Source organism: Piliocolobus tephrosceles, chromosome 1, assembly GCF_002776525.5.
Source record: "Piliocolobus tephrosceles isolate RC106 chromosome 1, ASM277652v3, whole genome shotgun sequence".
Taxonomy (NCBI): domain Eukaryota; kingdom Metazoa; phylum Chordata; class Mammalia; order Primates; family Cercopithecidae; genus Piliocolobus; species Piliocolobus tephrosceles.
The window spans coordinates 87520255-87543780 of record NC_045434.1 but is presented as its reverse complement, the minus strand read 5'-3'; the positions used below and the strand labels follow the sequence as shown (position 1 = coordinate 87543780).

Here is a 23526-nt window from a genome sequence, read left to right as displayed (position 1 = left end):
GTTCAGATAATACTGGAACCTTAACCACTGCAGAAGCAAGAAAAAGCCAAACCAAAACATGCCAGCTATTAAGTAGAAATGACAGCAACAGCCAGAAAATAAGTGTACCCAATTTCAGTTATTAAAGCAATTACAGCTATTATTCTAAAGATGGGGTTAGATTATTATGGTATTTAACCAGGAAACCCAGAAATACCCAAGTTCTATCCTTGGCCAGCCAGCCTTAACCTCTCAAAGTCAGCCTTTCCCTCTCAAAGTCCCCAACATGCATAGAAAATAGTGGCTAGTAATGGAGTGATCGTTTTACTCCTTTTGCTCATCACAGTGAACGTTCATACTGAAAATGTGGCCTTCATAATTGTCCTAGCTTAGACCATTCATAGCATTATACCTACCTTGGGAGTGGGAATGGTAGGAGGGGGATAATGAACTTGGGAAGCTTCCTTTAGCTCCCCAGTACCAAAACCACACTAAGTAAGTTTTGATTTCCTGGGCTTCCTTGTTTTATGTTGAAATTGGTGGTGAGGTTCAGTAATAGTTTCTTAAATGTTAAGGCTAGAAGTGTACACCATCTAGTGGCTGTGTATATTATAACAGTAAGCAGAACCAGGCGAGGAAGAGGGAGCCGGATCCCTCCGGATGCGTCTATTGGAGTGACTGCAGCACTCCATATAGAACTTGGGCATTGCTCTATTTATTTATTTATTTATTTATTTGTTTGTTTGTTTGTTTGTTTATTTATTTATGAGACAGAGTCTTGCTCTGTCGCCCAGGCTGGAGTGCAGTGGCACGATCTCTGCTCGCTGCAAACTCTGCCTCCTGGGTTCACGCCATTCTCCTGCCTCAGTCTCCCAAGTAGCTGGGACTACAGGCGCCCGCCACTACGCCCGGCTAATTTTTTGTATTTTTTAGTAGAGACGGAGTTTCACCGTGTTAGCCAGGATGGTCTCAATCTCCTGACCTCGTGATCCACCCGCCTTGGCCTCCCAGAGTGCTGGGATTACAGGTGTGAGCCACCGCGCCCGGCCTGCTCTCTTTATTTTTAATTGAAGTAAAATTTGTGATAGCATTTTACAAATTGAAAATAGCTGTGTCATTAAAAGATTTCCAATTAAATTTGTTCCCAGTCCCCCTCATGTTTCCAGTGATTCCTTCTACTCTGTCAGTGTGCGGTTAAGCAGTGTAGACTCATTTTAATACTAATGTCAGCCAAATAAAATGAATAAGGTAAACTTATTTCTCTTATCATTATATACATCCTAAAGCCAATGTATTTTAAAATTGCTTGTACCATTGCCTGCTCTCCTTTGGTAAAAATTGTAGTTTCACTTAGCATATGTTTATTGATTACAATCACAAAATAGACCTTGGGCGTATTGCATAAAACCTGATCCTAGAGTAGAGGAGAAGATGGACATGTAAATATATAATTGCAGCAGGTTATAACATGTATAACTCTTATGATAGACGTCTCTGTAGCAGTTAATGCCGGCCGGGTGCGGTTGCTCATGCCTGTAATCCCAGCACTTTGGGAGGCCAAGGCAGGTGGATTACCTGTTAGTAGTTCGAGACTAGCCTGGCCAACATGGTGAAACCCCGTCTCTACTAAAAATACAAAACTAGCCAGGCATGGTGGCATGCACGTGTAGTCCCAGCTACTCAGGAGGCTGAGGCAGGAGAATTGCTTGAACCTGAGAGGTAGAGGTTGCAGTGAGCCAAGATCATGCCACTGCACTCCATCCTGGGTGACAGAGCAAGACTTTGTCTCAAAACAAACAAACAAAAACAACAACAACAAAAAACAACTCTATAGCAGTTAGGGAGAGAGGATACAAAGGAAGGAGTGGTTGACTACCAAGGGAGATTTAGGAGACTATTGAGAGGAATGATACTTGGGTTCTGTCCTAAAAGTTGAGGAATTGTTCACAAGGTCAGTAGAAAGTGAGCTACTCCAGGCAGAAGGAACAACTTAGTGGTATAAAACAAACATGGTACATTTCAGGAACTACAGCTAATTCATGAGATATATCTGACTAGAGAAGTGGGTAGGGACCAGGAAGTTGGCTTTGTATGCAGCGTTTCTATTTGGGAGGCTGAGGCAGGAGAATCGCTTGAACCCAGGAGGTGGAGGTTGCAGTGAGCCGAGATTGCTCCTCTGTACTCCAGCCTGGGCGACAGAGTGAGACTCCATCTCAAAAAAAAAAAAAAAAAAGGAAGGTATCCAGGTGTGGGGTGGGTGAAAGAAAGAGAGGAATATTAGATAATTCCTTGGTTTTGAGCTTGGATGTTTGGGTGATAGTTGGTACTATTCACTAAGGTAGGAAAATAGGAAGAAGAGTGGGTTTGGGAAAAAACAGGAGTTCTATTTTGACTCTACAGAGTTGAGGTAGCCATGGGCAGGTGGCATTCTCCAGTAGGTAGCTGGATATATGAATATAGAAATTAAGAAGTCTAGACTGGGTGCAGTGGCTCATGCCTGTAATCACAGCATTTTGGGTGGCTGAGGTGGATGGATCACCAGGTCAGGAGTTCGCGACCAGCCTGGCCAACATGGTGAAAGCCTGTCTCTACTAAAAATACAAAAATTAGCTGGGCATGTTGGTGGGTGCTGTAATCCCAGCTACTAGGGAGGCTGAGGCAGGAGAATCATTTGAACCCGGGAGGTGAAGGTTACAGTGAGCCAAGATTGTGCCATTGCACTCCAGCCTGGGTGACTGTGTCTGGAAAAAAAAAAAAAAAAGAAAAGAAAAGAAAAAAGAAAAGAAATTAATAAATCTGGATTGGAGATAGATGGTATATACCATACAGATGGTAGTGAGTGAGATTATGGCAGTAGAAGAGATCACCCAGAGGGAACCAAGGCGAAAATCATTGACACACCACTACTGATTTGGGGGCAGACAGAGTTTAGAGAAATAGTAAGCAATCTTATGGAAGCTAATGGTGAAGAAAAATTTAAAAAGGAAAATAACCTGCGGGAAGGCTAAGATAAGAACCAGGGTCCACTGAATTTGGCAATTAGAAGGTCATTGTTCTTTGCCAAAATCAGGTAGGTGAAATGGTATGTGGCAAGTGGGTGAGCAGGATGGAGGGCAGAAACGGGACAGATTGCAATAGGTCCAAAAAGAATGGATGATGAAGTGTAATAGTCATAGACTATTTGTTCATGGATCTTGACTGTAAAAAAGGGAAGAGATTTGACTTTGTAGTATAATTTGTAAACCAAGTGCTAATGGATTAGGGAGTGGAGTAGCAGTGAGTAAGGTAGAATAGGTATTGCCTCTTAGAAACCAGCCTCTAATTGCCCAATGTTCCCTGCCTGTCCTTCACACAGTCAGGGCTGGTATATACAGAGGATGAATGGCAGAAGGAGTGGAATGAACTGATCAAGCTTGCCTCAAGTGAACCCCGAATGCATCTAGGTACCAATGGAGCCAACTGTGGTGGGTAAGTATGGCTAAGTGGGGGAGCGGGAAACCTTCATAGAGTCCCCACTGGGCTTCCACAGCCCACTGTCTAGAGAGCGCTGGGCTAAGAGGATATTAGAAGGAAAGAGAGGAGCTATGCTAACGGCACAAAAGTGTAACAACATGATGTTTAGGAACTACAGGTAGTTCACTATTGAACTGGGATATAAAGTAGCTCATCTAGACTTTGGAAACTTCGGGACAAATGACCCAGTATCTTCAGTAAGTAAACTGCAAGGAAAATAAAAAGGGACAAGGAACTTGTAGGTTTAAATGCAGTAAAAAGACATATCAGGCTGGGTGCGGTGTCTCACGCCTGTAATCTCAGCACTTTGAAAGGCTGAGGCAGGAGGATCGCGTGAGCCCAGGAGTTTGAAACCAGCCTGGGTAACATAGTGAGACCCCATTTCTTTTTTTTTTCTTTTATTTTTTATTTATTTTTTAATTTGTTTTGAGACAGAGTCTCACTCTGTTGCCCAGGCTGCAGTGCAGTGGTGTGATCTCTGCTCACTGCAACCTCTGCCTCCCGGGTTCCAGTGATTCTCTGTTTCAACCTCCCAAGTAGCTGGGACTACAGGTGTGTGCCAGCACGCCCAGCTAATTTTCATGTCTTTATTAGAGACGGGGTTTCACCATTTTGGCCAGGGTGATCTCAAACTCCTGGCCTCAAGTGATCCACCTACCTTGGCCTCCCAAAGTGCTGGGATTACAGGCGTGAGCCACCATGCCTGGCCAGTGAGACCACATCTTTCCAAAAAAAAAAAAAAAAGAAAGAAAATTAGCCAGGCATGGTGGTGCACAATTAAGGAAATGTGAACAATGTCTCTGTGTTTGATTACTGTTAAAATTATAAAGTGTGATATTAATGGTATAGTGGTTGTTTAAAAAGGTAGTCCTGGCCAGGTGCAGTGGTTCATGCCTATAATCCCAGCACTTTGGGAGGCCAAGGTGGTTGGGAATTCGAGACCAGCCTGGCCAACATGGTGAAACCCCGTCTCTACTGAAAATACAAAAAATTAGCTGGGCATGGTGCTGGGTGGCTGTAATCCCAGCTACTTGAGAGGCTGAGGCAGGAGAATTGCTTGAAGCCAGGAGACAGAGATTGCAGTGAGCTGAGATCACGCCACTGTACTCCAGCCCTGGCGACAGAGTGAGACTCCATCTCAAAAAAAAAAAAATAATAAAAAGGTAGTCCTTTATTTTTTTAGAGATAGAAACTGAAATAAAATAAAAATGGATGAAATTATATAATGTCCAGGATTTGCTTCAAAATAATCTGGTGGGAGCCCGTGGTGGGGGAGGTAGGTAAATAGATTTGAGATGTAGTGAAACAAGATTGACCATGTGTTGAAGATGGCTGAATAGGAACAGCTCCAATCTACAGCTCCCAGCTTAGTGACGCAGAAGAGGGATGATTTCTGCATTTCCAACTGAGGTACCAGGTTCATCTCACTGGGGCTTGTCGGACAGTGGGTGTAGCCCACAGAGTGTGAGCTGAAGCAGGGCGGGGCATCACCTCACCTGGGAAGTGCAAGGGGTTGGTGAATTCCCTTTCCTAGCCAAGGGAAGCTGTGACAGACGGTACCTGGAAAATTGGAACACTCCCACCCTAATAGTGCGCTTTTCCAATGGTCTTAGCAAATGGCACACCAGGAGATTATATCCCGTGCCTGGCTCGGAGGGTCCCACGCCCATGGAACCTTGCTTACTGCTAGCACAGCAGTCTGAGATTGAACTGCAAGGTGGCAGCGAGGCTGGGGGAGGGGCATCCGCCATTACTGAGGCTTGGGTGGGTAAACAAAGCGACTGGGAAGCTCGAACTGGGGGGAGCCCACCGCAGCTCAAGGAGGCCTGCCTGCCTCTGTAGACTCCACTTCTGTGGGCAGGGCATAGCTGAACAAAAGGCAGCAGAAACTTCTGCAGACTTAAACATCCCTGTCTGACAGCTTTGAAGAGAGTAGTGGTTCTTCCAGCATGGAGTTCGAGATCTGAGAACAGACAGACTGCCTCCTCAAGTGGGTCCCTGACCCCGAGTAGCCTAACTGGGAGACACCTCCCAGTAGGGGCCAACTAACATCTCATACAGCTGGGTGCCGCTCTGAGACGAAGCTTCCAGAGGAAAGATCAGGCAGGAACATTTACCGTTCTGCAGTATTTGCTGTTCTGCAGCCTCCACTAGTGATACCCAGGCAAACAGGGTCTGGAGTGGACCTCCAGCAAACTCCAACAGACCTGCAGCTGAGGGTCCTGACTATTAGAAGGAAAACTAACAAACAGAAAGGACATCCACACCAAAACCCCATCTGTACATCACCATCATCAAAGACCAAAGGTAGATAAAACCACAAAGATGGGGAGAAACCAGAGCAGAAAAGCTGAAAATTCTAAAAATCAGAGTGCCTCTTCTCCTCCAAAGGAACGCAGCTCCTCTCCAGCAATAGAAAAAAGCTGGATGGAGAATGACTTTGACAAGTTGAGAGAAGGCTTCAGAGGATTGGTAATAACAAACTCTGAGCTAAAGGAGGATGTTCGAACCCATCACAAAGAAGCTAAAAACCTTGAAAAAAGATTAGACGAATGACTAACTAGAATAAACAACGTAGAGAAGACTTTAAATGACCTGATGAAGCTTTAAACCATGGCAAGAGAACTACGCAACGCTTGCACAAGCTTCAGTAGCCAATTCGATCAAGGGGAAGAAAGGGTGTCAGTGACTGAAGATCAAATGAATGAAATGAAGCGAGAAGTTCAGAGAAAAAGAGTAAAAAGAAACGAATAAAGCCTCCAAGAAATATAGGACTATGTGGAAAGACCAAATCTATGTCTGATTGGTGTACCTGAAAATGACGGGGAGAATGGAACCAAGCTGGAAAACACTCTTCAGGATATTATTCAGGAGAACTTCCCCAACCTAGCATTGAATTTCCAACATTCAAATTCAGGAAATACAGAGGACACCACAAAGATACTCCTTGAGAAGAGCAACTCCAAGATACATAATTGTCAGATTCACCAAAGTAGAAATGAAGGAAAAAATGTTAAGGGCAGTCAGAGAGAAAGGTCGGGTTACCCACAAAGGGAAACCCATCAGACTAACAGCAGATCTCTCAGCGGAAACACTACAAGCCAGAAGAGAGTGGCGGCCAATATTCAACATTCTTAAAGAAAAGAATTTTCAACCCAGAATTTCATATCCAGCCAAACTAAGCTTCATAAGTGAATGAGAAATAAAATCCTTTACAGACAAGCAAATGCTGAGAGATTTTGTCACCACTAGGCCTGCCTTACAAGAGCTCCTGAAGGAAGCACTAAACATGGAAAGGAACAACCGGTACCAGCCACTGCAAAAACATGCCAAAATGTAAAGACCATGGATGCTAGGAAGAAACTGCATCAACTAACAAGCAAAATAACCAGCTAACATCATAATGACAGGATCAAATTCACACATAACAGTATTGACCTTAAATGTAAATGGGCTAAATGCTCCAAGTAAAAGATGCAGACTGGCAAATTGGATAAAGAGTCAAGACTCATCTCAGGTGCAGAGACACACATAGGCTCAAAATAAAGGGATGGAGGAAGATCTACCAAGCAAATGGAAAACAAGAAAGCAGGGGTTACAATTCTAGTCTCTGATAAAACAGACTTTAAACCAACAAAGATCAAAAGAGACAAGGAACGCCATTACATAATGGTAAAGGGATCGATTCAACAGGAAGAGCTAACTATCTTAAATATATATGCACCCAATACAGGAGCACCCAGATTCATAAAACAAATCCTTAGAGACCTACAAGGAGACTTAGGCTCCCATACAATAATAATGGGAGACTTTAATACCCCACTGTCAACATTAGACAGATGGAGACAGAAAGTTAATAATGATATCCAGGACTTGAACTCAGCTCTGCACCAAGCAGACCTAATAGACATCTCCAGAACTCTCCACCTCAAATCAACAGAATATAGATTCTTCTTAGCACCACATTGCAGTTATTCCGAAACTGACCACATAGTTGCAAGTAAAGCACTTCTCAGCAAATGTAAAAGAACAGAAATTATAACAAACTGTCTCTCAGACCACAGTGTAATCAAATTATAACTCAGGATTAAGAAACTCACTCAGAACTGCTCAACTGCATGGAAATTGAACAACCTGCTCCTGAATGACTACTGGGTACATAACGAAATGAAGGGAGAAATAAAGATGTTCTTTGAAACCAATGAGAACAAAGGCACAACATACCGGAATCTCTGGGACACAGTTAAAGCAGTGTGTAGAGGGAAATTTGTAGCACTAAATGCTCACAAGGGAAAGCAGGAAAGATCTAAAATTGACACCGTCACATCACAATTAAAAGAACTAGAGAAGCAAGAGCAAACACATTCAAAAGCTAGCAGAAGGCAAGAAATAACTAAGATCAGAGCAGAACTGAAGGAGATAGAGATACAAAAAACCCTTCAAAAAATCAATGAATCCGGGAGCTGTTTTTTTGAAAAGATCAACAAAATTGATAGACCACTAGCAAGACTAATGAAGAAGAGAGAAGAATCAAATAGACGTACTAAAAAATGATAAAGGGGATATCACCACCGATCCCACAGAAATACAAATTACCATCAGAGAATACTATAAACACCTCTATGCAAATAAACTAGAAAATCTAGAAGAAATGGATAAATTCCTGGACACATACACCCTCCCAAAACTAAACCAGGAAGAAGTTGAATCCCTGAATAGACCAATAGCAGACTCTGAAATTGAGGCAATAATTAATAGCCTACCAACCAAAAAAAGTCTAGGATGATACGGATTCACAGCCGAATTCTACCAGAGGTACAAGGAGGAGTTGGTACCATTCCTTCTGAAACTATTCCAATCAATAGAAAAAGAGGGAATCCTCCCTAACTCATTTTATGAGGCCAGCATCATCCGGATAGCAAAGCCTGGCAGAGACACAACAAAAAAGAATTTTAGACCAATATCCCTGATGAACATTGATGCAAAAATCCTCAATAGAATACTGGCAAACTGAATCCAGCGGCACATCAAAAATCTTATCCACCAAGATCAAGTTGGCTTCATCCCTGGGATGCAAGACTAGTTCAACATATGCAAATGAATAAACATAATCCATCATATAAACAGAACCAAAGACAAAAACCACATGATTATCTCAGTAGATGCAGAAAAGACCTTCGACAAAATTCAACAGCTCTTCATGCTAAAAACTCAATAAACTATATATTAATGAGACATATCTCAAAATAATAAGAGCTATTCATGACAAACCCACAGCCAGTATCATACTGAATAGGCAAAAACTGGAAGCATTCCCTTTGAAAACTGGCACAAGACAGGGATGCCCTTTCTCACCACTCCTATTCAACATAGTGTTAGAAGTTCTAGCCAGGGCAATCAGGCAGGAGAAATAAATAAAGGGTATCCAATTAGGAAAAGAGGAAGTCAAATTGTCCCTGTTTGCAGATGACATGATTGTATATTTAGAAAACTCCATCGTCTCAGCCTAAAATCTCCTTAAGCTGATAAGCAACTTCAGCAAAGTCTCAGGATACAAAATCAATGTGCAAAAATCACATTCTTATACAGCAATAATAGACAGCCAAATCATGAGTGAACTCCCATTCACAATTGCTTCAAAGAGAATAAAATACCTAGGAATCCAACTTACAAGGGATATGAAGGACCTCTTCAAGAACTACAAATCACTGCTCAACAAAATAAAAGAGGACACAAACAAATGGAAGAACATTCCATACTCATGGGTAGGAAGAATCAATACCGTGAAAATGGCCATACTGCCCAAGGTAATTTATAGATTCAATGCCATCCCCATCAAGCTACCAATGACTTTCTTCACAGAATTGGAAAAAACTACTTTAAAGTCCGTATGGAACCGAAAAAGAGCCCTCATTGCCAAGACAATCCTAAGCCAAAAGAACAAAACTGGAGGCATCGTGCTACCTGACTTCAAACTATACTACAAGCCTACAGTAACCAAAACAGCATGGTACTGACACCAAAACAGAGATGTAGACCAATGGAACAGAACAGAGCCCTCAGAAATAATACCACACATGTACAACCATCTGATCTTTGACAGACCTGACAAAAACAAGAAATGGGGAAAGGATTCCCTATTTAATAAATGGTGCTGGGAACACTGGCTAGCCATAAGTAGAAAGCTGAAACTGGATCCCTTCCTTACATCTTATACAAAAATTAATTCAAGATGGATTAAAGACTTAAATGTTAGACCTACAACCATAAAAACCCTAGAACAAAACCTAGGCAATACCATTCAGGACACAGGCATGGGCACGGGCTTCATGTCTAAAACACCAAAAGCAATGGCAACAAAAGCCCAAATAGACAAATGGGATCTAATTAAACTAAAGAGCTTCTGCACAGGAAAAGGAACCACCATCAGAGTGAACAGGCAACCTACAGAATATGAGAAAATTTTTACAACCTACCCATCTGACAAAGGGCTACTATCCAGAATCTACAAAGAACTCAAACAAATTTACAAGAAAACAACAGCTCCATCAAAAAGTGGGTGAAGGATATGAACAGACACTTCTCAAAAGGAGACATTTATGCAGCCAACAGACGCATGAAAAAATGCTCATCATCACTGGCCATCAGAGAAATGCAAATCAAAACCACAATGAGATACCATCTCACAGCAGTTAGAACGACGACCATAAAAAGTCAGGAAACAACAGGTGCTGGAGAGGATGTGGAGAAATAGGAACACTTACACTGTTGGTGGGACTGTAAACGAGTTCAACCATTGTGGAAGACAGTGTGGCGATTCCTCAAGGATCTAGAACTAGAAATACCATTTGACCCAGCCATCCCGTTACTGGGTATATACCCAAAGGATTATAAATCATGCTGCTGTAAAGACACATGCACACGTATGTGTATTGTGGCACTATGCACAATAGCAAAGACCTGGAACCAACCCAAATGTCCATCAATGATAGACTGGATTAAGAAAATGTGGCACATACACACCATGGAATACTATGCAGCCGTGAAAAAGCATGAGTTCATGTCCTTTGCAGGGACATGGATGAAGCTAGAAACCATCATTCTGAGCAAACTATCGCAAGGAGAGAAAACCAAACACTGCATGTTCTCACTCATAGGTGGGAATTGAACAATGAGAACATTTGGACATAGGGTGGGGAACATTTGGACATAAGGTGGGGGCCTGTTGTGGGGTGTGGGGAGGGGGGAGGGATAGCATTAGGAGATATACCTAATGTAAATGACAAGTTAATGGGTGCAACACACCAACATGGCACATGTAGACATGTAAAACAAACCTGCACATTGTGCACATGTACCCTAGAACTTAAAGTATATAAAAAAAAAATGTGCAGGAGCAGCAAGCAGTTCCCATGCTACCCTAGATCTGAGGAGTAGCTTTGGGTGCATTCCTGAAAGTGCAGCCTAGAATCTGTTTATTGATCCATTTAGTACTGACACAAGCCTGTAATATGCTGTAATAAACTTTCTGTTTAAAGGGAGAAAAAAGGTTGACCATGTGTTTATAATTGTTAAAGCTGGGTGATGGATGCATGATTGTTTAGTATACTATCATTTCTAGTATTGAATATGTTTAAAATTTTGAAATTTTGCATAATGGTTAAAAATTATAACCTATCCATATTTGGTTGTACATAAGAATAATCTGGGTGAGTTATTTAAAATGCTGATTTCTGGACCTCCACCCCAGAAAAGTCCAGTTGAGTTGGACAGAGGTAAGGCCCAGAAATCTTTGTTTGTAATAAGCATCCATTATTGAATAAAATTGCTTTAGGGGGTGGAAGCCATTGAATATTGAGTATGTGAATGACAGGAGCAAATTTGTCTCTCCATATTTGAACACACTGACTCCAGTGGTTAATGAAGTGGAAAGGAGTGAGATACGAGGCAGTTGTAGTAATCCAGTAATCCAACAGTAATCCAGTTGTAGTAATCCAGGAAAGGGCCATGGATGTGAACAGTGAGGTAGACTGAAGATAGGCCAAGGGAGACAGATAAAAGAAACACACAGGAAATGGGATTGGTGAAACCACGTGATTACTGGAAGGTGAGAGATAAAAGCACAGTAAATATTCCACAAACTTCTGATTGAGCTACTGGATAGATGGTGAGGCTGTTCTTTAAGTGAGGGAACATAGGAAAGGAATTGTGTTTGGCCGTTTTTATAAGACATGAGTGTGATGTGTGGGTGGTTGTAGTATATGAAGTAAGTAGGATGAAGCTATGCAGTTGTGTATTGAGCTACTGGATAAAGAGAATGGAGAGAGGCTATTGAACAGGAGGAATATTAAGAGATAGGGATTACCTCCAAATTCCTAACACTGCTTTAACCCCAGAGACTTCAAATTTCTTTTCTTGGATTTCCCCATATGTGAAACGGAAGTAGAAACAGCTACGGTAGCATAAAATAATCAGGTATATCAGTGGCAGCCTTAAGATTGGAAAACCAGGAAAGGACATTCTTCTTTTCCCTTTCTGCAGAACTGGTCTTCAGGGTCTCCTGTTTCTATTCTTTCATTTTTACTGCACCTCTTCCACTCTCTTCCCCTCCCGCCGTTCCAGGGTGGAGAGTTCTGAGGAGCCTGTATATGAGAGCCTTGAAGAGTTTCACGTCTTTGTCCTTGCTCATGTGCTTAGGAGGCCCATAGTCGTCGTGGCAGACACCATGCTGAGGGACTCCGGAGGGGAAGGTGAGTCAGCCAGTCAGTCCTCACTCCATCCTGAGCACCCCCTTTTGCAGAGCCTTAGGCTAAGCATTGGAAGGCAGGCAGGAAAGGGGATATATAGACCCTTGGGGAGAAAGCAAGTTATCAATTAGAATAGTGCAAAATTCTCAAGAGATTCTGAGTAAAGCAGTTGGGATTCGTTGACAGTGCTTCTTAGGAAATAATTATTAAACATGTTGGAATGAAAGCAGGGGCTCAGTTGGCAGAATGGGGTGAAGGGATTGTCCACTATGCAGAAACACAGCCTTCATAATAATCTTCATGGCTTCCTGCAGCATTTGCCCCTATTCCCTTTGGAGGAATCTATCTGCCTTTGGAGGTCCCAGCCAGCCAGTGTCACCGCTCCCCTCTGGTGCTCGCATATGATCAGGCCCACTTTTCTGCACTCGTGTCCATGGAGCAGAAGGAGAATACCAAGGAACAAGGTGCTGAATGACATGTCTTTTGGTCTGCATTATTTTTACTTGAAAAACTTGAATGAGATCTAATGTAGGAGGAAAGAATTAAGTGGCATGCAAGCCCAGACAGCACATGTTGATACTGTTTTATTAAGCTATAAGTTACGCCAGAGTTTTCAAATTAAAAAAAAAAAAAGTGGGGGTTTGGGAGTAAAGCAAGACCTATATTCCCTCTTCTGGAGTAAAGGCTTATGATTAAGGTGGTAGCTTCTAAATGATGCTTTTCTAATTTGTGTTAAATTATGACTGAATTATCTGAATATACATTAACTGGAAAGAACATCGTGAGAGTTAGTTAACTGACTGGTGGGGACTCAGGGAGATTTGTGGCCTAAAACATATGCTGTGTGATAGCGGGAAAACTAGCCAATTAGTTTTAATGCCAGGCTAATTCACATGTAAGAACTGAGAAGTGACTACAATGAAAGATCTTAGGATGATTTTAGTGAAGTAAGTCTGTGTTCAGTCGCCTTTCTCTCTCAAGGAGATTCCTTAATGATATGTTTCTTCCTCCCCAGCTGTGATCCCACTTACAGATTCAGAGTATAAGCTGCTACCCTTGCACTTTGCTGTGGACCCTGGAAAAGGATGGGAGTGGGGCAAAGATGATAGTGACAATGTCCGATTGGCCAGGTAAGCCAGGCCTAGTCTTTTCATCTACTTTGTATCTGGGATTTCTTCCACATGCAGCATCCATCTCCCCGGGATTTTTCCTCAGCTCAGGCAAGACAGTCATAAGCTAAGGCGAGTTTTGTGAAGATGGGGAGGTAGAGGACAGGTTGGGCACCAGGACTCTTTCATGGTGTAGCTGCTTTTTCTCCCTCTGAAAGAGATGGGAGTCCTAGCATCTCAACTTGTTCTTTTCTTATAATAGGAAAAGTGTTCATGTACTGATTCATTCCTAAAAGAGTAATCAGAAAATCAGGATAATAAGGCCGGGCGTGGTGGCTTATGCCTGTAATCCCAGCACTTTGGGAGGCCGAGGTGGGTGGATCACGAGGTCAGGAGTTCGAGACCAGCCTGGTCAATATGGTGAAACCTCATCTCTACTAAAAATACAAAAGTTAACTGGGTGTGGTAGCGTGCACCTGTAGTCCCGGCTCCTTGGGAGGCTGAGGTAGCAGAATCACTTAAACTCGGGAGGTGGAGGTTGCAGTGAGCCGATATCGTGCCACTGCACTCCAGCCTGGGTGACAGAGTGAGACTCTGTCTCAAAAAAAAAAAAAAAAAGAAAAAAAGAAAGAAAATCAGGATAATCAAATCACATATCTTAGCCCAAGTGAGAGGAGTTTTAAAGAATTGATCAAGGCTGGATGCGGTGGCTTATGCCTGTAATCCCAGCATGTTGGGAGGCCAAGGCGGGCGGATCACCTGAGGTCGGGAGTTTGAGACCAGCCTGGTCAACATGGAGAAACCTCGTCTCTACTAAAAATACAAAATTAGGGGGGCGTGGTGGCGCATGCCTGTAATCCCAGCTACTCGGGAGGCTGACGCAGGAGAATCACTTGAACCCAGGAGGCAGAGGTTGCGGTGAGCTGAGGTGGTGCCATTACACTCCAGTATGGGCAGCAAGAGTGAAACTCCATCCAAAATAAATAAATAAATAAATACATAAGTGATCAAAATAGTTTGCTCTGAGTTTTTTGCCTTTCTGGAATTTAAACTAATAGCAAGATAAATATGTTCCCTACCCTCTCAGCCCCAACTCTACCTCCCTGTGGCTTGTTAAGCTTTCCTTCTGCCTCCTGCATCAACTTCCTGATGGAGAGTGTATGAATGCAAAAGCTCCTCCCTTGGTACTTACCTAGCGCTTCCCTCTCTGGCTCCTGCCACTGGGTCCCAGCTAAGAGAGTTTGATTTTAAAATCCAGAGTTTATGACTTTTTAAAATTAACCTCTCACCTATTTATCAAAAGCTCCTTCTAAATAATATTTACAACAACAACAATAATAATGGCTACTGTCTAGTATTTTCCATTTTCCAGACACTGTACTGGGCTCTTTCCAAACACTTTTAATCTTTACAACAACCCTGCAGGATAGATATTATCTATACCCATTCTCAGCTGCAACTGAGTTTCAGGGAGGTTGAAGTGACTTGCTTAAGGTCATAAAGCTTATTAATTAGTGGAGAAATAGTTCAAACCCAATCCTGTTTGACTCCTAAGCCATGTAGCCCTCTCCCACCCTTTCTCCCAACTATATGAAGTTGCTTTGCTTTTGAAAGGTCACAGTGAATTTTTTTTTCTCTTTTTCATAGTGTAATTCTGTCCCTAGAGGTCAAATTGCATCTGCTGCATAGCTACATGAATGTGAAGTGGATCCCACTGTCCTCTGATGCACAGGTGAAGACTTCTCCCACATCTACCCTGGTGTGTCTTCATTTCATTTTCAGTGACAGAACAAGGAGATCTGGGATGGTTTTCCTTCTGAATCTATTCTGAGTGGTGGCTTACAATTCAAGGTTAGAAGTAACTAGAAGATGTCAAATAAGTTCCAAAGACACTTTTTCCTGTTTTTATTGTATTTTTTATTTATTTATTTTTTTTGAGATGGAGTCTTGCTCTGTCACCCAGGCTGGAGTGCAATGGCACAATCTTGCTCATTGCAACCTCCGCCTCCTGGGTTCAAGCGATTCTCCTGCCTCAGCCGCCTGAGTAGCTGGGATTACAGGCATGTGCCACCAAGTCCAGCTAATTTGTGTATTTTTAGTAGAGGGCAGGTTTCACCATCTTGGCCAGGCTGGTCTTGAATGCCTGACCTCAGATGATCTGCCCGCCTTGGCCTCCCGCAGTGCTGGGATTACAGGTGTGAGCCACCGCGCCTGGCCTTTCCTGCGTTTTTGTTTTTTTTTTTTTTTAAGAGGAAGTCTTGCTCTGTCACCCAGGCTGAAGTACAGTGGCACAATCTTGGCTCACAGCAACCTCCGCTTCATGGGTCCAAGCGATTCTCCTCCCTCAGCCTCAGGAGTAGCTGGGATTACAGACGTGTGCCACCACACCCAGCTGATATTTGTATTTTTAGTAGAGATGGGGTTTCACTATGTTGGCCAGGCTGGTCTCAAACTCCTCACCTCAGGTGATCCACCCACCTTGGCCTCCCAAAGTTCTGGGATTACAGGCATGAGCCACTGCACCCAGCCCTTTCCTGCTTTTTTAAAACCGTTAGTCTCCTGTTTTCCACATCTCCTCTCCAACCAGGCTCTGTTGTCTGATACTAAAACATATATATATTTTTTGAGATGGAGTCTTGCTCTTGTCGCACAGGCTGGAGTGCAGTGACACAATCTCGGCTTACTGCAACCTCCACCTCCTGGGTTCAAGCGATTCTCCTGCCTCAGCCTCCTGAGTAGCTGAGATTACAGGTGCCTGCCATCATGCCTGGCTAATTTTTGTATTTTTTTATTTGAGATGAAGTTTCGCTCTTGTTGCCCAGGCTGGAGTGCAATGGTGTGATCTCGGTTCACTGCAACTTCCGCCTCCTGGGTTCAAGCGATTCTCCAGTGTCAGCCTCCTGAGTAGCTGGGATTACAGGCATGCACCACCATGTCCGGCTAATTTTGTATTTTTAGTGGAGACAGGGTTTCTCCACGTTGGCCAAGCTGGTCTGGAGCTCCCGACCTTAGGTGATCCGCCCACCTCGGCCTCCGAAAGTGCTGGGATTACAGGCATGAGTCACCACGTCTGGCTTAACATATTCTTTAAGAAAGGTTTTCAGGACTGTTTGTTGAACTCGAGATGATCATTATTTTGTCCTAAGTCTTCTGTAGATAGACCTCTGTTTTGGGCACTAGGACACGGAGTAGCTTAAAGAGGTCATAATTCAGTGGGCTCTGAGTTAGAACAGGAGCACAGGAGTAAGGGCAAATTGATGAACTCCAATGCAGAATGTATAAAAGTTGAGGGGATGCAAAGTGGCTAGACTTGGTTAGTTTTGATTAGTCAAGACTTTCTTGAGATTAGTTTTGCGCAGAATTTGGCATAGAGAAATTTATAATGAAGAACATTCTAGTGCCTGGGCCTCTCACCCAGAAGCCACGTATCATATGGTTGCTCATTGTTCTAAATGAAGCGAAAGGCTTCATTCTACTATCTCCTTATTACAGAAGGGAGTCAGATTGCAGTGGGGGAGAAAGCTGACTGACTGGAACCCAGTGCCATCCTGGGTGGCCCTTCCTTCATCATGACAGCAGCCCTTCTCTGGAGCAAGGCAGTCACTAGGCGGTCACACAAAGGACGGAGTTCATAGGTGTCCACCCTTCTTCTACCTGGCTAATTTCTATAGCCATGACTGCAGGGAGCTCCCTTAGCCAGATGGATGGGCTAGAGTCCCTGGGGGATTCCCCCATCCCAGGCTGCTGGGATAACTGTCAACAGTGTTCTTGTCTCCTCCAGGCTCCTCTGGCCCAGCCTGAGTCCCCCACTGCCTCAGCTGGAGATGAGCCCCGGTCCACTCCTGAGTCTGGAGACTCAGACAAGGAGTCAGTTGGCAGCAGTTCCACCAGCAACGAGGGCGGCCGGCGGAAGGAGAAGTCAAAGCGAGATCGGGAGAAGGACAAGAAGAGAGCAGATTCTGTAGCTAACAAACTGGGCAGCTTTGGCAAAACCTTGGGCAGCAAGCTCAAGAAGAACATGGGGGGCCTGATGCACAGCAAGGGGTCGAAGCCTGGAGGGGTGGGGACAGGGTCGGGGGGAAGCAGCGGCACTGAGACACTGGAGAAGAAGAAGAAAAATGCACTGAAGAGCTGGAAGGGTGGCAAGGAGGAGGCAGCTGGGGATGGGCCTGTGTCTGAGAAGCCCCCAGCTGAGTCTATTGGTAACGGAGGGAGCAAGTATAGCCAGGAGGTGATGCAGAGCCTGAGCATTCTGAGGACTGCCATGCAAGGGGAGGGGAAGTTTATTTTTGTTGGAACCCTGAAGATGGGTCACCGTCACCAGTATCAGGAGGAGATGATCCAGCGCTACCTTTCTGATGCTGAGGAGAGATTCCTGGCAGAACAGAAGCAGAAGGAGGCAGAGAGGAAGATCATGAATGGAGGAATAGGGGGTGGCCCTCCTCCAGCCAAAAAGCCAGAGCCAGATGCTAGGGAAGAGCAGCCGACCGGTCCCCCAGCAGAGTCCAAGGCAATGGCATTTTCTACTGGCTACCCTGGGGGCTTTACTATCCCTCGGCCTTCTGGGGGCGGAGTCCACTGCCAGGAACCCCGGAGGCAATTGGCAGGAGGTCCATGTGTCGGGGGCCTACCACCATATGCCACCTTCCCCAGACAGTGCCCTCCTGGGCGACCCTACCCCCATCAGGACAGCATCCCTTCTCTGGAGCCAGGCAGCCACTCTAAGGATGGAGTTCACAGGGGTACATTGTTACCACCCCCCTACCGAGTGGCCAATTCCTATAGCAATGGCTACAGAGAGCCCCCTGAGCCAGATGGATGGGCTGGAGGTCTCCGGGGGCTTCCCCCAACCCAGACCAAATGCAAACAACCGAACTGCAGCTTCTATGGACACCCTGAGACAAACAACTTCTGTTCCTGTTGTTACAGGGAAGAACTGAGGAGGAGGGAGCGGGAACCGGATGGGGAGCTCCTGGTGCACAGGTTCTGAACGGGTGGAACATTGAAGGGCAAAGAGGCTAAACAAAGTTAAGCTCAACTAATTGGCTCATTAAGAACACAGTCCCCATGTTGATGGGGCAAATGCAGTCATGTTTGTGGGAGCCTGCCTGGAAACTTTTAAGTGTGTGCGCACAGGAGTGCTGCCAGGCTGGCAAGAGCAGGTCGGGGCTGGATGGCGCCCCAGGGGCTGTACTATTCCTCTGCAGAGCTTGACTTGATGAGACTGAGGTACAAGGGGGAAAGATGGCGATTCTGTCTTACAACCTCCTGGGTCCCATCCAAGGACCTCGGAGAAAGTAGCAGGGGAAGGTTTGGTGTGTGGGGGTGGGAGGTGGGCAGAAGTCTTGGGGAGGAATGGGCAAAGGAGGTTCTCAGTCAATAAAAGAAAACCAAAGTTCTTTAGGTTGGGAAAAAGCACATGGTGGTGGAGTGAGAAGTGTGGAGGGGAAGTGGGAAATTGGACATATTTGCTATTGATTTGAATTAAGATAGAAATTAAGGTTGGATAAATTCTTCCCCTTGAAGGATCTGGAAAGACAAGGCAGTAATGTGTCCCCATGGGTGCCTGTTAGGAGGTGGGGGTAGTTTAAATCCGTTTGTTTAGATGGGAAAGGGAGGAACTTAAAGGGAAATCCTTTTCCTCTTAAGCTTTATTTCCTTCCAAGCAGTCATCTGTCACCTGTTACAGTTTGAGAGGTGTTGAGAAGAGATTGCTGATTACCCCCTATCTTTTCCTCATCTAAGTCTTTAATTGTATTTGTTTAAGTTCCCAGTGGGAAAGGGAAGAGCATGGTGAGAATAGCAGTCGTGTGTGTTGCATTTTCTCCAGGTGAATTGGGACAGAACTGATCTATTTTGTAACCACAGCAATAACGATACATGGGGGTTTGAGTGCACCTTGGGAGGGGTGGGAGGACAGACATTTTAGCCAGACTGTTTCAAACAAAACCAAAAACCTAAGTAGAGCACTACAATCCTTTATGGCTGCTGCGTTTCTGTAGAAAGCAACTTATTTTATTGACATTTTTTTAAGGAAAAGACCCCAGCAAGCAAAAATATTTAAAAAATGATTTTTTTCTCCTACTTAAGTGGTTCTTTCTCCCTTTGCTCTACTTTTGGAGAATGAACTTAACATCCCGGCTTCTTTTGTTAAGCCATAGCTGACCTTAATCTGTGGTTAGTTTATTAAAATAATTAAAAATACTTTATAAGAAGAGATATTTTTGATATTAGGACTGATGTTGAAATATATAGGGGCAATTTATAAAAAGGTAGTTAGAGAAATATATTTTAGTGAACTATAACCACAGAGCACAGATGACTCCCAATGAGCTGATCTGTCTTTAGATTTCTCCCTTTCCCTGACCCATCCCTGTTCTCTAGGGGCTGGGAGTGGGGATGTGGATACAGGAGGGGGAGCTCCTTCGCATTTTGCACAAAGCACAAGTCTGAACAGCCTATGCTCTGGCCAGAGCCATTTCTAAGAGCTTTAAACCAGAAGACCTATCCTGGGCCAATTTTCCTTTTTCTTGTATATTATTTTCCGGGAAAAAAAAGTCAACTATGCAATTGTATACACTCCTGGGTGGATGTGAAGGAGAATAAGTGTACTTGTATGTCCAGAGTATTAACTGGGGCTATTTTTCTGTCTTTGGATTTCTCTTTTGAGGTATGTACTCATAACCCATCCCATGGGACGTAATCCCCACACTTGATCTAAAGCAGTTGTGCATACATGCATGCGCATGTGTGTGTACATATATGTGTGTGTGTTTTCCTCCTCGGTAGCCAGTCAAGATTGTCCTCATTGGAAATGCTCACGGTTTAGAAAGGTTATTTTCTCCTCAACAAACTCAGAAATCACCTATTTTCCAAATCTGATTTAATAATTTCCTATGGCTATTAACTCTTAGGGTTTTTTCTTTGAAAATAGATTTGTTTTAAGGAAGCAGTGAGATTCCAAAGGAAGGGATGTGTATATGTCTAAGCAGGTCTGGAACCTGGTATGAGATGAGCACTCCCCTAAGGTGCAAAATTTAAAGGTTACTATAAAACTCATTAATCAAGATACTTTGAAAAATGCAGTATTTAAAAAATTAGTGCAAAAAATTTATGTTGAGTAAAATAGTGAAATCTTACAGGATCTGATAGGACTGAGATTAGGAGGAGGGAAGTGGGACTGAATTGAGTAAGTATAGGGATGAATCATTTTAATTTAAATTTTTAATACATTGTCCATCATAGATTTTTTACATTAATTGTGATTTTTAAAAAATGCTGCATTAAAATAGTATTTATCTTGGTTACTGGGTTTTTTGGCATTCCTTAAATTTTGTGTCCAAGGTGAGTGCTTTACTTATCTCACCCTAGCTATGTCCCTGTTTCTGTGATTTGAACAACACTAGTGAGAACACCACTGTGTGCGCCTCCACCCCCATCACACACCAAACAACAGCAGGTGGCTCAGACACCCTGAATTTGCACAGCTCACCTAGCTTTCCTAATTTAGGCCTTCATATCATAGGATGCTGGCCTGGACCAATAGGAATGAAAACAGACCAGGGGTTTTCCCAGAGAATAAAGCCGGAAAAGTTTGATTCTCCACTGGACTGCTGTGTTTGGATTTGATCTGTTGTTAGATTCTAGTTAATACTTTTGTTTTTAACAACTGAGGACAAATGAACAAAAAACCTTGTATCATGTTTGTTTTTATTTATAAGTTAGCCAATCCCAATTCCTTTTGCCTTATTTTCAAATAAAAAAAGATGGAAATTTTGAGGGGTAGTCTAGGGGTGAATATGGTAAAATGGGGCTTTAGGCCTTATAACTTTTTATTAAGAAATAAATTATTTTTTTTATTTGGGAAGGTAACTATTTATTGAGGCATTGAAAAACCTCTCCATTCTAAGGATGAGAGACCCTGAGACAATGGATATTTTTTATAGGAGATAGTAAAGTTTGTTTTGCTTCATTCTTTTGGGGAGGGGCTTGGTGGGATGGGGAGAGGTGAAGGAATAATGCCTGGGAAATTAATATAGATTCAGCTTGGTTTGTGGTATTTTGGGAAGATGAGGGAATAGAAGAGGCAAGCCCATGTTGTTACTGGGTTAGAGAGAAGGAAAGAAGGGACTTATGGCCTGCACTCAAAATGGGCAGAAAAATTCCTTAGTTAAGGAGAGGTGTGTGAGTGAAGGGGGAAGGTAGACCCTTTAACCCCAAGTGAGGGATGATATCATCTCTCAGGCTTAAATTTAAGTGCACTTAGTTCCTTTAATCCAGGGCAACTGGGGTACCTACTGAAGTTTTTAATGGAGAGGGGAGATTTTCAGGGTTCTTGTTTTTCCCTTTTTGATGTTAGATAGTGCTACTCCCTCCCTGCTATGCTCTCTGCCCCATCTCCAATGGAGTAAGTATTACTGTAGGTTAGGCCTCTGCATCTTCCTTAACCTATGCTGCATTTATTGAAAGTTACAAGATTTAACCAGAAGTCTTTCCTCCATACTGGTTTTTATCAACAAAATAAAAAGATTATATCCAAAGATTTTTTTTAAAGATTCAGTCTTTTCAAGGAGTGGGGATGGTGTTAAACTCAGTGCTGTAGAGGGCCGTGGAAGGGAAGTACCTTGCCTCTATTAGCTCAGCTTTTTTTTTTTTTTTTTCTGTCAAGCAAAACTGAGGCCCACAGACAAACAAGAATTAGCAGTGACTTCGTGTTGTATATCTGCGGGGTGATACTGAGCCCGAAAAAAGGAGGCTGGTTTTGAATGTGTTCTGAGAACCTAGCTTTTGCCATTCTTACTCCTTTTAGCCATGTGTCCAAGGTTCTAGTCACTTTTTTTTCCCTCCTCAGTAAAGAGTGTTTCAGAGATGATTGTCTCTGAATTACTCGGACACCTCTGGACTCTGAGTCTTCTTTCTTTTTTCTTTTCTTCTTTTTTTTTTTTTTGAGACAGAGTCTCCCTCAGCCGCCTAGGCTGGAGTGCAGTGGTGCAATCTCGACTCACTCCAACCACCGTCTCCTGGGTTCAAGCGATTCTCCCATCTCAGCCTCCCAAGTAGCTGGGATTACAGGCACCCGCAATCATGCCCGGCTAATTTTTGTATTTTAGTAGAGACGGGGTTTCACCATATTGACCAGGCTGGTCTTGAACTCCTGACCTCAGGTGATCTGCCAGCCTTGGCCTCCTAAAGTGCTGGGATTACAGGCATGAGCCACCGTGCCCGGCCTCTGTGTCTTCCTTCTCCAATGAGTCTGCCCCAGACATAACAGTCACAGGTGAGAAGACAGAATTAGAAGCCCCTTCCCGGCCTGGAATCACCTGCACTCCAGATTTTTCTAATTTCCTTCTTTCCCTCCAGGCCTTTCAACTATAGATTTGGATGAGTCATGCAGGCGTTCTGTCTCTTACTTTGCAGACACCCCGTCTGCAAATCACAGGGTATTTTGCCCCCATACTTTGGTTGGGTAACAAAATACTACGATGTCCCCATGTAGACTTTCTCCGTGACACCTCCTGCATTGGCCAAGTGGGTAGGGGGCAGTGGAAAAGAGCAACGGAAGCTGGCTGGTAGCAGTTAAGAGGAGTGGGGGTGGGAAGGACCTTGGCCTCTTTCTGTGCTTATAACTGGATCTGTGACTCATCTTGTGAGTCACTCAGCTCCACCTCCCTCCTCCGGCTGCCCCTCCCAGCAGCCTTTACTCCTGGCACAAACCTGCAGTCAGACCAGGATTCTGAAAATGGAAAAATCTGATATAGCCCCTTGCCTCTCCTCCCTGCTCTTCATCTAGTACTTCTACTGGGGGTGTGTGGGATGGGGAGAGGCAGCCTTAACCCTCAGCTGCTGCCCACTCCATTCCTGGTTAAGTATTGATCCAAATCGCCCAATTTTTTTCTCCAATTTCCCCCGCCCCCCCCCCCCCCCCCTTTTTTTTTTTTTGAGACGGAGTTTCGATCTTGTCGCCCAGGATGGAATGCAATGGCGCGATCCCGGCTCACTGCAACCTTCGTCTCCTGGGTTCAAGCGATTCTTCTGCCTCCTCAGCCTCCCAAGTAGCTGGGATTCCAGGCACCCACCACCACGCCTGGCTAATTTTTTTTTTCTTTTTCTTTTTTCTTTTTTTCTTGAGACGGAGTCTCGCTCTGTCGCCCAGGCTGGAGTGCAGTGGCCGGATCTCA

At 43.9% G+C, this 23526-nt stretch overlaps 1 protein-coding gene across 4 annotated transcripts in view; it reads left to right on the top strand.

Moving 5' to 3' along the window:
• OTUD7B (OTU deubiquitinase 7B) overlaps nt 1–21888 on the top strand; it is a 73067-nt gene extending 51179 nt beyond the window's left edge. For all 4 annotated transcript variants that reach the window (XM_023213570.3, XM_023213569.3, XM_023213571.3 and 1 more), the window contains 6 exons: nt 3335–3447; nt 12115–12242; nt 12554–12703; nt 13255–13369; nt 14996–15080; nt 17130–21888. In XM_023213570.3, coding sequence (XP_023069338.1) covers nt 3335–3447; nt 12115–12242; nt 12554–12703; nt 13255–13369; nt 14996–15080; nt 17130–18338 — 1800 coding nt within the window. In that variant the 3' untranslated portion in view covers nt 18339–21888. The remainder of the gene's footprint in view (nt 1–3334; nt 3448–12114; nt 12243–12553; nt 12704–13254; nt 13370–14995; nt 15081–17129) is intronic.
• Nucleotides 21889–23526: the final 1638 nt, after the last annotated feature.